Genomic DNA, 13,792 nt, shown 5'->3' with positions numbered 1-13,792 from the left:
TGTACAGCAGCAGTAAACAACAGGATGAAGCTGTCTCCCCTTGTTCATGCTTTCGTTTGGTCTGTAACTACTGTCACAGCAGCGTAGTTTGAACAGTTCCTTGCTGTATCAGCATATTAAGGGCTGAAGTACTTCATCTCCAGAGGGACATAATAGCTGTGGACAACTAATGTACCCTCTTTAAAAAAATCAATTTATTTCAATGGTGTTGCTGCAATCAGTGTATCAACTCGCAGAGACAATGCAAATCTCTATGGTGCTTTCATGTACAGGTTGACTTTGACACAAGTCAGTGGTGTTAAGAAATACTGTACAAGATATCATGACAACACTAGTCGTATCACTGTGCGTGTCATTGGAATTATGTAACAGTGTGTATGCTGAACAATACTGAACACAGTTGAATGTGTGCCATGGTGCAGACTGCAGAGAAGTCATGCAGTGTGTTTATGGTTGTCGTGTGTCATGACTCATGGAAAGTTCCCGAGTCACAGATGACGATGGTGATGAAGCCCAGCTTGAGTCAGGAAAACATAGGAGGAGAGGCAGAGACAGACAGGTGGGGAAGCAGACAGAAGAGACAGAAAGGCAGGAAATGAAAGTGAGAGTAGATTTAATTTGATCAAACCCTGAGGGGAAACTTGACTGTAGCAGTAAAGAGAAAATAGGAAGAAAGAAAAAGGATGGGTTTATGGATACAAAAACAATCGATTACTGAAATATATTACACATTTAGGAAGGTTTTACCTGCCCCATTGTGTTGTAATGACCATCAACCTCGGATTATAACACAGACACTTTGACTGATGTCATCATAAATAAAGGCCTCGCTAACCATAAAGTCTGCTTCTCAGTACAGGCCTCTGGTAACACGGCACGAGCAAAGCTACTTGCTCTGTTGTTGGCTGCAGGAAGCAATCCCATCATAACCCATTATAAACTGGATAATGTAGATTTTGTGCTGATGAGGAGGATTTCTGTTTAGTTGCCGTTTAATTTTAAGAAGTTTGATGTGAACCAGGAGTTTATACGCAGTTGGAGAGGGAGGCGGGTGGTAGTGTGGAATTTGGTTAACTGGATAGGTAGAGCTGAGTGTCATCCGCAAAGGAGTGGAAATGGATACCAAATTTGTGGAAAATATTTCCAAGGGGAAGGAGGTAGGTGATGAAGAGACACTTGAAGTGACAAGGGAAGGCTGGGTTCTGAAGGATTTGATTTGGATGTGCAAATGAGTGGACCAAGTGTAGTGGGGTGCAAGTGATGCCATGGAAGATAATCCATCGAGATGTGAGAAATTGTATATTTGTATACGACAAAGTCATCAGATACAACCACACACTTACCTACACGCACACAATATAGTTATATGTGTATTTTGTTAAGTGACACTATGGGAGAGGGGAAAAAGACTCCTGCCATAGCGTTTACAGTCCGGAGATGGGTATCTATGAGCAGATGGAAGCAGTGTGAAGAATATATTGAGGGGGTGCCTGGGGTATTGTGAGCTCCAATTGTCAGGGCATAGCTATTGAGGACTGAGAGGTTGGGGGTAGGGAGGCCAATCATTTTAGAGTGGCCTTGTGTGAGCCGTATGAGTTCACAGGATAAGAGACTATTGTGCTGTCATCGACAGAGGTGATCATGGTGAGCAGAAGGTTTGCTGTTGCTGAAAAAGGAGACAATTAGTAAAATGTTCGTAATGTTGTCTTGTATGTCAACAACCTCCAGGAGCAGCAGAAACTTAAAGGGCAAACAACAAGCCACCCAGGCTGACCAATCATAGCTCTTGTGGTCTCCTTGTAATAATCTCTAGTGTTTCCCCTACCATTATGTTAGACAGGCAGGTAAATTCTGTCTCTACATGGTTGTGTGTTTATTATTCTCAAAAAAAGTCTGATGGCATTGGAGATTCACATGTTCAAAGATCGTTTGTTAAATTGTTTGGGAAGATGCCCCACTCCTTACGGCAATAACGAAACTGAAACTTATCAGAGATCCTTTATTATTTAGCTTGAGAAGATGATTCAATTCTACAAAAAAACAACAAAAACAGAATTCAACAAACTGAAATTATTTCTTTATTTTGTTGTACTTGAAACCATCACAATTTTGATCAGATTTTTGATTTAGCTTTGGACTGTTTCTGTTGGAGTGCATTATTTGGACGTTTTGGACAACTATTTAAAAGACATTTTCTTATGCTGAGTGTAGCTCATTGTGCAATACACTGATTTAAACTGAGATTGCATTTTGGCTCTAATTATTGCTGTATAATTGTGATTCTTCTGTCTGGGGATTTTTAACGCCTTTTAACACTGATTCATTTATCCATGTGGGGATTGACCTTTCAATATGAACCTAACCATTAAATTGTCTGATTGAACCCCGACTGACACGCTAAGAAAAGAACATTCAGGCAATCGGCTAAAGAGCGTTGGAAACACATGAAAAGCATGATTGTGTCACAGTTCATCTCTGCCTCACACTCTGCACCTGCTTCAATCTGCCAATCAGACACACCCCCCTCATCAAGCAAACTCCACTCACCTGTGCTCTCTGCTCTGGCTGCATTTAAGCCCCAACTCCACACTCACTCATTGCCAGATTGTTCTCGATGCTTGCACCAGACTCTCCAGCGTTACTCTGCCTGATCGCCCGGTTTCGACCCAGCCTGCCTCTGACTATCCTGCCTGACCGATCTCCTGGAAACCACCTCAGCCTTCCGTCCCTGACCATGATCCTCGCCTGTCCCCTTCTGGATTCTGCCTGTCGGCTCCTGTGGCTAACTGGCGGTTACCTGGTTCAGCTCTTCAGAGTGAGTGTAACTCAAGTCTCCTCTGTGGCTACCTGCAGCGGCGTGACTCTGATTATTCCCTGCATCAAGCCAATAACGTTTGTTACCAACGATACCTGCCTGTATTTGTGCTGCTATTGGGTCCCAACCAAACCCGTTACAGATTGTCCCCCCTCTTCCCCTGTGACTCAGGCCTGTTTGTACTCATATTACTTTAAATGACCTGGGCCGCCGCGCAAATGCCTCTTGCTTATATGTCATCATCCTCAGAGGTTTGGTTTTGTCTGACTTTTATTGAATATTTTCATCTGACAAAATCTGCAGTAAACACCGCTTACTGCTCTGGGGCATCTTTTTAAATGTCCGTCGTGGAGAACATCTCTCTCAACTGGGCTGCGGCCATACAAGCGCTGTGTCTGGCCGTGGTACAGTTGTTCTCACACTGGTCAAACGAACTAGACTTTAGCTGCGAAGCAAGGTTGGGCATGGTACAGAAGGACAGTGTGAGTGCGCCCTAAGTTTCTTCCTCCATGGGTTCCCACAACAGATTTCCAAATGAGCTTTTGGATAAATCTAAAACACACTCTAAAGCAAACTGAAGCTGACGAGGTGTGATATACAGCGTACACTGACCACAGTACTTATTTTCTGCATGAATCTAAAACCCTCTCTAAAAAAAAACATTGGGAATCTGAAAAAGGAAGACAAGGCTCAAAAGTGCAGACAATCCTGGGTTTCAGCACCAGAACCCTTTGTGGACAGCTGATCTTGGCAGGTCTACTCCTTTGGGTATAAAGATGCTTCAAACAAAGGGCCTGTCAGATCTGATTTAACATCTGAAACCCTCTACTTTTTGTACTTTCCCATCCCAACATGATTACACCCACTTCCCACAGGGATTGGTCAGGTGCACAAATTTGTGGAAGTAGGGTTTTAACTTCTCTCTCGAACATTTCTTTTATTCTTCACCAAACTACTTCATCTGTCATTATTCTTGTGCACAGCCACACCACAAATTCCCCAGAGGACAGACTGAAACTCTGGGCAAAGTCTGCATTTATTCAGTTTCATCACGACAAAGACAAAGGGAAGACACAGAGTTCATGGGGAGAGATGAGGGAGGCCCATCTCTCCCCATGAACTCTGTGCTGCCTTCGAGTCTGGCCATTTTGGTAAAAGACACTTTGACCTTTAGACATTAGTGGACAGCACACAGTATGACTGAAATCATTTGACCTAATACTGAACAGTGAAAGGCTCAGATATACACCAGAACAACTTAGGACAGCTAACACTATTGCAAGTGTCTACATAGGCGGACATGCTCACACATGTGTTCACAAGTGGACAATTCTAAGTGTGAATGAACCCAGGACACATTGACAGGTACAAAAATGATTTTTCCTTAAAATATTTATTTTTGTACATGCAAACAGAAATAATGTACCTTTTTATTTTCATATAGAGCAGGGGAGTGAGATCTGATCCCAAGTGCTCACTGTAGACACATGTAGAGACACATCGTGCTGCAGGTGTGAACAGACATACTAAGAGCTGTCCACTGTGATCAGATCCCCACAGATGCACGTTAATGCCAGGTCTGAACAGGGCCACAAAGAAAAACCTGGGCTTTAAATATCGTATAACATGCAAGTCTTCTGGTGTGGGAGAAAACCAACAGAAATATGGGTGGAAAGTTCTAAACTCTGAGAGAAAACAAAGATCAAGAGCTACATTGGAACCTTATTGCTGTGAGGTGACAGTGTTAACCACTGAGCCACTATGTTGACTATACCACTGCCAAGATATGCCAGCTGAACTCTGTAAGGATCACAAAGTACAAAATAGCAGCAGGAGTAGGACTGGGGGAGGAAAATGACAACGTGCACTACACACACATCCAGAAAAGGAGGCTGAAATTTGTACTGATTCCTATCCAGAGAAAACACAAAGAGAAGTGGAGGGAGACGGAGACAGGAGTTGAGCTGAGTGCTGCCAGGCGAGGAGTCTAAATTTAAACCCTACTGCAGCAGTCGGCCTTCTGTTGCTCAACTGTGGAGACATTCACTGGCGGCATGACGCCATGCTGACTCTCCATCTGGGAGCCTTCCTCTTATCATCTTACAGGTGTGTGTGTGTCTCTGTATCTGTATATGTGCGAACAGGGAGTATGTGTGTAAGACTGTGAAAATAAATATTAAAACCAATATGTAAGATGGTGTTCTGTGGATGACAGGCTGAAAGGTAAAATTACAAAAAGCAGGCAGTTTTATAAGCTGAGACACCAGTTGAAATCATGAAGATATTACCAAATCTGAAAGCCCTGACACTGTTACAGAGGTGTGGATTAGAATGGCGTTATATTGAGAGCTCAATTTCACTTTAACACCAACACAAACGATTGCATCAACAAAGACTACAGAGTTGTCTGTTGTTGACATCATTCTATTCATTGCTGTTATTTTAATACTTCTTTAGAATATAAGGACACCTCTTTTCTTTATATGGATCAGATAGTTTGGGTGAATAATAATAAGAATTAGATGATGCGCACGTGTGTGTGTGTGTGTGTGTGTATGTCTTCAGGTAAGCATGATATGGATACAAATGGAATGCATGAATATGGCCTTTTGCACTATCATGAGTTTGGGAAATTGACTGTCCTTCAAAATCACAAGTGTGTGTGTGTGTGTGTGTGTGTGTGTGTGTGTGTGTGTGTGTGTGTGTGTGTGTGTGTGTGTGTGTGTGTGTGTGTGTGTGTGTGTGTGTGTGTGTGTGTGTGTGTGTGTGTGTGTGTGTGTGTGTGTGTGTGTGTGTGTGTGTGTGTGTGTGTCCTCATGACAGAACAATTGTTTGTGCTCTATTAAAATGCTAATATCATATGCTGTGGATGTGATGTGAGTGTTTGTGTGCATATGTACAGTGTGTCTTCTCATATCCCAGACTAACTGGATTTCTAGCATACTCACCCATCTTGCAAGTTAAAATCTAGTCTATATTCTGAGCAATGTTTAAATGAATTAATTCATTTCCATGTCCTTTCATTAACCGATGTGGGGTCCACATGGGGAAGGTGACCAATGTAGAGTAAATTAAAGGGATAATATAATACTCCACGCCACCTCTATAATCTTCAGGACATAAGTGAAACCCAGACTTTCTGTTCCATTGCTACAGTCTCAGCTATTTCCAGTTCAGATGGTATGGGTCATTCCAACTGAAGTGACAAAAAATATAAATGTATATATACAGGCAGGTGTACTGTGTGTATATATATATATATATATATAGCGTATGCAGTAACACATCTTCCTTGCATAAGCATTTTAAGATGCTCCAAAAACAGTTTCCACAGTTAAACCACCCAGCAATAAAAGGTTGGTGAAGTAAAGGTGAAGCTGTACCTGTGTGTATGCAGTGTTGGTGCCGTCTGTGGCCTGCACAGTCAGGTTGTAGAAGGAGCGCTGTTCAGCATCCAGAGGCTTGGCGATGATGATGGTCCCCACAGCCTTCTCTACGTCAAATACGCTGTCGCTGTTCCCACCTGCTCCACAGGGGGGAGGTCACACACAGTGTCAATCACACAGACATACTCTGAACACACATCACTTATAATGGATACTGTATGTGAACACACACACACACACACACGCACACACCAGACAGTTTAATTTACTGACCAATGGTTTTCATTCATGTGCAACCATTTGTTGGAATGTCCTTACATTGATTTAAACCTGACATTTACAAAACTACGGTATATTGGCTGTTTAGCATGACACCTGCACACACTAAGCAGCACATGACTGGAGACCATTGCTGCACCCACACTCTTTACTGAATTTACTTGGAGTGTGTGATGGTATAGATGTGGGAGGGATGGCTGCTGACAGGGTTACCCAACCCTTTCACACATACACAAACACACACACACACACACACACACACACACGCACAAACACACACACACACACTCCAGCAAACTGATAGTCAGCACAACACAATGAAGCATGAGCACTGGCCATGCAAGCTGCATGTGCAACGCAGACCGTGCGTGTGTGTGTTTGTTTTTTGTGTGTTCTTATTACTGTCTGCATGTGGTGTCTGGCACATACAGCATTAAGCTCTAAAGGCTAAACAATCCATCGAGTACACTGATGAAATGTTGAAGGGGGAACCAGTGATAGCTACCACAATTTTAATTAAAAAGAAAAGTGATGCGTGGAAACATCAGCTAGGAAATGAACAGTATAGAAACAACATGAGATATGAAATGTCCAATCAGAGCGAACTGCACACCAGCGAGCTTCAGGCTGGTGAGAGACAAGAGGCTGCCTGTCTATTTTTACTGTGAACAAACTGCAACAAACATGTTTCCACACTCATTAAAACATAAAAATATATGTTATATACATATAAAATATATTGTACTATTACAAATGCATCCTTGCTTGCATAATTATAAAGTTTGAAGAAACAAAACAGGACCCATTATGATATGGTGTCTTAGAAATTTAATAAGATAGAAAAAACATTCCCATTCAAATCAGTGTAGCAGAATGGTCTGATTGGTGGCCATTTTTATGTGTACTGTTGCCAATTCCCAGACTAACTTCGGTACAACCAATCTAAACAGACTCGCGGCAAGTCTTGGAGGTTTTTGCAGCATCGGCCAAACGAGCATTGGAGTCATGACGTGCGAAGAGCCAGCCACTAAAGGAGAGTCACGACAACTCTCGCTGGTAAAAAACAACAAAAGATTTGATCAGATGTGCCTTTCGTTTAGATGGCGACAGTGTTTTTGGGGCTTCACAAAAAGTGAAACCTCTTCCAGAGTGGAAATCTTAAAAACGCTCCACTGTGTAAAGGGGTAAAAACACAAAAGTGGGCTTTGATCTGCTCATGCCAACTAACGACACGTATGTGTTTACGTAACATCCATGTGCGGAGAACAGGTAAACAACAGTAAACATGTGAGACTATTTCCTTCAGTCAGACATTCCAGTTGCCCGGGTGGGAGCCGAGGCGGTGGGAGGCTGCAGACCGTGCTGCAGTTCCTTGTCACACTGTACGGCGTCCTGCTTCTCCACTATAAGGGAGAGAAGGAGAAGGAAGTTTCTAGCACAAGTTCGGGTAGTGTTGTGGTACAGTGATTCACAGCTCCACCTAGCCACTGGCTTGCTGGTTCCATGTTTTCGTGCTGCACTGAACAGCAGGCTGGGTCTAACAGTCCACTGACCCACTGCAGCTGGATCTAACCGTCTCTCCTCCTCCTGCCACTCTAGAGAACAACTCCCAAGGTGTGTCCGTTCGCTCTTTCCTGCCAGCGAGCTGCCAACCACTTTACAACCCCCCCATGACATGTAACCATGACAACTAACAACAATTGGCATTTTGTTTTGCTATCGTCAAATTCCCATGGCCTTTCTATCTGATTAAATTTCTATGTATCGAGCCATTAGTTGTCAGGAGCTAGGTCATAGTGGGTCCTGTTTTGTTTCTTTCTATGACTTTAAGTATGAGCAAGGATGCATATGTAAAAATATAGTATGTTTTATCAAATATTTAAATTTGTGGAAGCTCTGTCAGAATAACTGTTATTCAGTATTTTAAATATAGGGATCCATCTTATTATAAGGATAGAGGCCACAGTAACAGTTCTATGAAGGAAGAGTTAAAGCTGTTCTGTAGGGAGAGCTGTGATGGTTACCATGCAAACATCAGGCCATACCTCTCATTTCACCACCCACATTGGATTAAGAACATCATTTAATGTGAGCTGGACTAGGTGAACTATGTCTGTTACATTGCACTACGTTACATTCATTTAGCTGATGCTTTTATCCAAAGCAACTTACATAAGTGCATTCAACCATGAAGATACCACCCAAAAAATGCAATGAGTAAATACATATTCCCCAAAGAAGCTGAAACTGCTTCAAGTGCTCCATGTTAGAGAAAAATAATCTGTCACAATCTGCTGTCTCAGTGTGCATGTGTGTGTGTGTGTGTGTGTGTGTGTGTGTGTGCGTGTGCGTGTGTCAGACTCTAAGGGATTCCTTGGTGGCGTCTGTGTCTAATAAATCTATGACCTCAGCACAGCATCACTAAGACCTCAGCCCGCCACCACTCAGCCAAGGCTTAGTGTGTGTGTGTGTGTGTGTGTGTGTGTGTGTGTGTGTGTGTGTGTGTGTGTGTGTGTGTGTGTGTGTGTGTGTGTGTGTGTGTGTGTGTGTGTGTGTGTGTGTGTGTGTGTGTGTGTGTGTGTGTGTGTGTGTGTGTGTGTGTGTGTGTGTGTGTGTGTGTGTGTGTGTGTGTTCCTCGCAACATTAACGCCTTTATGGCCTCCGTTATTTCGAGACCATTTGAAGAAGCACAAGCAGTGTTTTTTGGGCTCATCTCTTCCATCACAGTAGTTGCAGTGAAGCAGCTCTGTTAAAATCACTGTAAAGAGCACACTCCTGAGCCAGTCCCTTACGGTGCCACAGCTATGAAGTGTATGATGTAGTGTGCACTCATTTATTCAATGTCTAGACAACATGAATAATCTGCTAGACTGAAGCTGTACGCTCATCTAGGAGACATCTTCAGTTGCCTGTGCGAACTTCTCAGCAGGTCTGCAGTCTCTCTACTAGTACTACTGTATCTCAATGAATGCGATGAACAATCACAATACGGTTTAAGGGCAATAGCATTTTATTCTGTGTGAATACCGTATTAAATCTGCTGATGGAATCAATGGAGTTCTTTTGAATAATATTTACTGATTACTGTATGTTCAGTTTTCAACATCTGAAAGTAACTTATCCAGCAGTCCCCCAGTAGGCCTTGTTGACTTTTATCTTTCAGAGGGTGGAGTGGGTTTTAAGGCTAAAGTAAATAAGTTGGTATGGACGATATAAGGGGTCCACTGGTACCAACCCTGATAAGCTCGCTTGTTGGGAAGGAATGGCCATAGTCAGGGTCGGTGGTCTTTTGCCATGTAGACTACACTGAACAATTATTTATCAAACAATAAATATTACATGATAATAAAATGTTGTAATAAATTAATAATAAGCTTTTCACAATACCATCTGGAACAAGAACAATACAAACATAAATCAATGAGGTACTAAACAGCAACTGAAACAAGAAGAATTTGTGCAATTTTAACTAAAGGAACCAAAGCTAAACATGTCACTACTTCTGTCAGAGCTGACATGTAGCATCGTTCAGGCGATCCTCTTTGGTTTAACAGAGAACAACTCTAGGGTCCTGTTGAAATTAAACTCTTTCACAGGTGGACCATTTATACTGATTCTCATGCAGGATGTACACAAGTCAGTTGATTTTACATACGATGTACACTACATTGTACTCCTGTATACCACAATGCAATGTGGCTGTGTTTTACCAGAGGAGAAGAAGAAGCAGAAGAGGTGCTAACCTAACGGTAGCCAGGTGTCTGAGAACTGACTGCAGTTACCAACAACCGTTACTTACGAGATGACTACTGTTTCTCACTCATGAAATAAATCAGCTGTGGGCTATTACAGCTCGTGATCGGGACACACAACCAGTGTTAAAAAAAAAAAACACGCTTTAAGAGACTGTAAAACTGGTTGACAGCTCCATTTGTTTTCATGATGCTGAAATGATGGTGATCCCTCCTTGTTAAGCACATCAGTAGTCTACCGGTGAACGAGACATTTACCTGTTTTTCAGGAGCATATTTTTCAGCTTGTTCCACTTATTCTATGAATAAGTGTGGAGAGACAGAGTCAATGTGACGCGACAGTCTGACGCTCACATGCTGTTAGGACACGGGGTAACACGGCTAATATCGGTCATATCATTATTGTTAAAATATATATATTTTGGAAGATGTAAGTCAAGGCGGCAGGCCTGTGTTGATTAGACAGCTGCCTAAGCTGTAAAGTGCTGCAGGAAACCCTGAAGAGGTCTCTTGACCTCTGACTTCCAGATAGCTGAATGAAAATGGGTTGTACGGGTACCCACATGTCTCCCCTTTATGACACTCCCATGTAAATTCTAAAAGGGCAAATTGAATATTTCCGCATACTAGGGTCCCATAGTCTCGCATAAGAAGGCAAATCTCCAAATTCCTGTGTCAGCGTTGGAGTATGGTCTGGCTAGACTGTCTGTATTATTGTGGGAAGGAAAAAACATTTGGTTTGTTTGTATCTCTATAGACCAATCACAATAGTCCTGGGCAGAGCTAAGTGGACAGTGCCCTTTAAACTGCTAGCAGAGAAAGCATAAAGGGCCTGACATCGGGCACGTGGCTCACAAGGTTTATCCCAGCACTGTACCTCGGATCAGCAGCAACAGGGATCCTTTAACACTCTTGAACTACATAAATTGGTATGTGAGCTGCATTCATTTGTGATAATGTAAGTCATAACAGGATCCATTTCATTGGAGTAAGAGCATTTCTTGCATAAAATGAGCTGTTGTGACCTCTAGGATAATCACATCCTCATGAAACTTTACAAACACAAACTAGAGTGTTAATGCGTATATTGACGATAAGATTGGTTAAATTTAGCACACAAATGGTATCAATTCAAAATCGATGCAACTTATAAAACATAATCGAGCATGGGAATAGATATTATATAATTCAATCATATTGTTCTAAGCCATTATATACTCTTCACAATTTATTTTAATTAATTCATTCAATATTTTTTATTTCTGATTTATGACTACAACTTGACACACAGTGCTGAGCTGCCTGTAAACTGATGACTTGTCCATTGTGGGTATTTCATAGTGAACTATACAGTAAATGAATTTAACCACAGGGAATTCGAACACCAGCACTAAATGGCGTCGAACTATATTCGTGTTGCACTCCTTCTATTATAGGGAACGATTTCAAACACAGGAGACGATTTCCACTGTGTGCACAAGATTGCTGTTGCTACTCACGGGGGAATAGTTGGGTCTATGTAAACCATAAATAAGTCATCGAGTGTGGTCTTTACCTACTCAATATCTAAAGTGTCTTGAGATAACTTTTGTTATGATTTTGCACTGTAAATAAAACTGAATTGAATTGAATAACAACTTGTTTTGCTATGTTGTAGGCAATACTTAAAATATATTTATCATACTCTGTGTAGTGAGATGAGATTATTGCGCTGAAAGTTGGAAAGTAGCAAATCCTACATGACACGTGAACTCATGCATGTTAACCAAAATTTTCCTGAGTGACTTAATGCAACTCGTCTCCACTCTCGTCTATTGTGCTGCATGAAAAATAGATGGAAATTGACCTACAGATAATGTATGAATAATGTATTAAATGTCTGATGGACATCCACATGTGTAGTTGTTTGAACTCAAACCTAAGACATTGTCACGGTCTGTCTTGTCCTGTGCTTTAGTGAGCACAAAACTATCCAAACAGACATTTACAGAAGACAATGTAGAATGACAATGTGGCAAATAATTGATGCTTTTTAAGTCAGAATGAGTTTGCAGTATGAACTGCACATGTGCTGTTAGCTGTGTGCTCCACAAAATATTAATGACGAGCAGCTTTAAACAGCCACGTCTGCCGCCTGACCCCGTCATCCTCATCTAGGACATAAAGAAGAAGAGGGTTTGGCAAGAATCTTACTGAGGCCGGAAAAAACCTCCTGTCTGCTGACACCAAATTACAGAGAGAACACTCCGCAAAATGTGGGAGGCAAAAACTCTCTGTTCTAAAATTGGTTTCCAGTGCCTGTCTGAAGCTGAGATTATACTCATTGGCTCAGCTGGACAGTTGTCTCACCACAGGACATGGAAGTCATTCATAATGAACTATTAGGTGTCCTGATACGAGAGCATTTAGGAAAAGGAAACTGATACATAATATCAAAACATGAAGCAAGGCTGTGTTCTTTTGTTTTTTACCACGTTGGAGTGCTTCATACTCTATCGTGAGTGTTTTACCAATGACTCAAATCACAGGAAATTGTGCTTCCATTATCGTGAGTGGTAAAGTTTAGGACATTCTTGGATACCATTTGAGATGAACATGTTATGAGTTTTGGCACTGCAATCCCCATCATGTTATGGATGATGCAATCAGGAAGTGTTATTGCTCTAGAGGCAGTGATCTGGTGACTTTGGCTTTTCTTGTTTCTCATTTTGAAAATCCTCACTTCCTTTCCCCATGTCTTAGTCCCTCTCACCTGTGATACAAGCATAGAGGAAACAGGCGTTAAACAAAATGAAACATCCGTGCTTTGGAGTTGTCACTTTAAAGCCACGTTAGTTAAAGGTTGAATATGGAGAATGAGCAGAACACCTCCATCTAGTGTCTCGAGATCGTAGTGGCAACAACAAAATATAACACTCGGGTTTCCATGTTCTTCAGACCCGGCCCAGTAGCCTACAGAAGACCAGAGCCTGTTTGAACCTATATGAACCCATCCCCTCCAGCAAATCACACCATAAAAACAATATTGCAGAGGAGTGAATGCTTGGCCTATATTGACTCTGGTTTTTGCCCGTCTCCAGTCACTCAGCTGCTGGGACAAATAACGCCCCCTTCACTGTGGCTCTGAAGCAGCTGCAGGATTTGCAAACTCCATTTCAGCCAGTGCCAGCCTACAGTAGCTGCACCCAACAACAGACAACCCTGGCAATGCCAGCCGCTTAATCGCTGGTACAATGGAAACAGGACGGGACAGAAAGTCATTGTAAAACCCGTCAAAACATTTTTTAAATATTAATTCAGACTAAACATATTTTTTATGGAAAAGCAATACTTTCATTACTTACCCCTCAAAATGCCCCATTGGTGTATTATTATTTTTTTAAATATAGCTTTTAATGAAGATTCTACATATTCAACCTTTAAATATGATGTGTGGCAAAACATATTATGTGTTCTTAGATCTAATCCGACGCCCTTGGTATGCACAAAACATGTATAATACAGAATGTAGCGCATCTTGTGCAAGAGCTTGTCGATGGTGAGGATGACAATATATGAAA

The 13,792-nt window shown here is 41.8% G+C and overlaps 1 protein-coding gene across 1 annotated transcript in view; it reads right to left on the bottom strand.

Annotated features, from left to right (window-relative positions):
* The window catches only part of fat3a (FAT atypical cadherin 3a), a 225,322-nt gene that overhangs the window by 61,939 nt on the left and 149,591 nt on the right, over window positions 1-13,792 (bottom strand). The window contains exon 8 of the mRNA XM_083914654.1: window positions 6,199-6,341. Within this exon, the coding sequence (XP_083770780.1) occupies window positions 6,199-6,341 (143 nt within the window). The remainder of the gene's footprint in view (window positions 1-6,198; window positions 6,342-13,792) is intronic.

Source organism: Echiichthys vipera, assembly GCF_963691815.1.
Source record: "Echiichthys vipera genome assembly, chromosome: 5".
Classification (NCBI taxonomy): domain Eukaryota; kingdom Metazoa; phylum Chordata; class Actinopteri; order Perciformes; family Trachinidae; genus Echiichthys; species Echiichthys vipera.
Note: the sequence above shows the minus strand (reverse complement) of the source record. Positions and strands in the feature narration are given on the sequence as shown.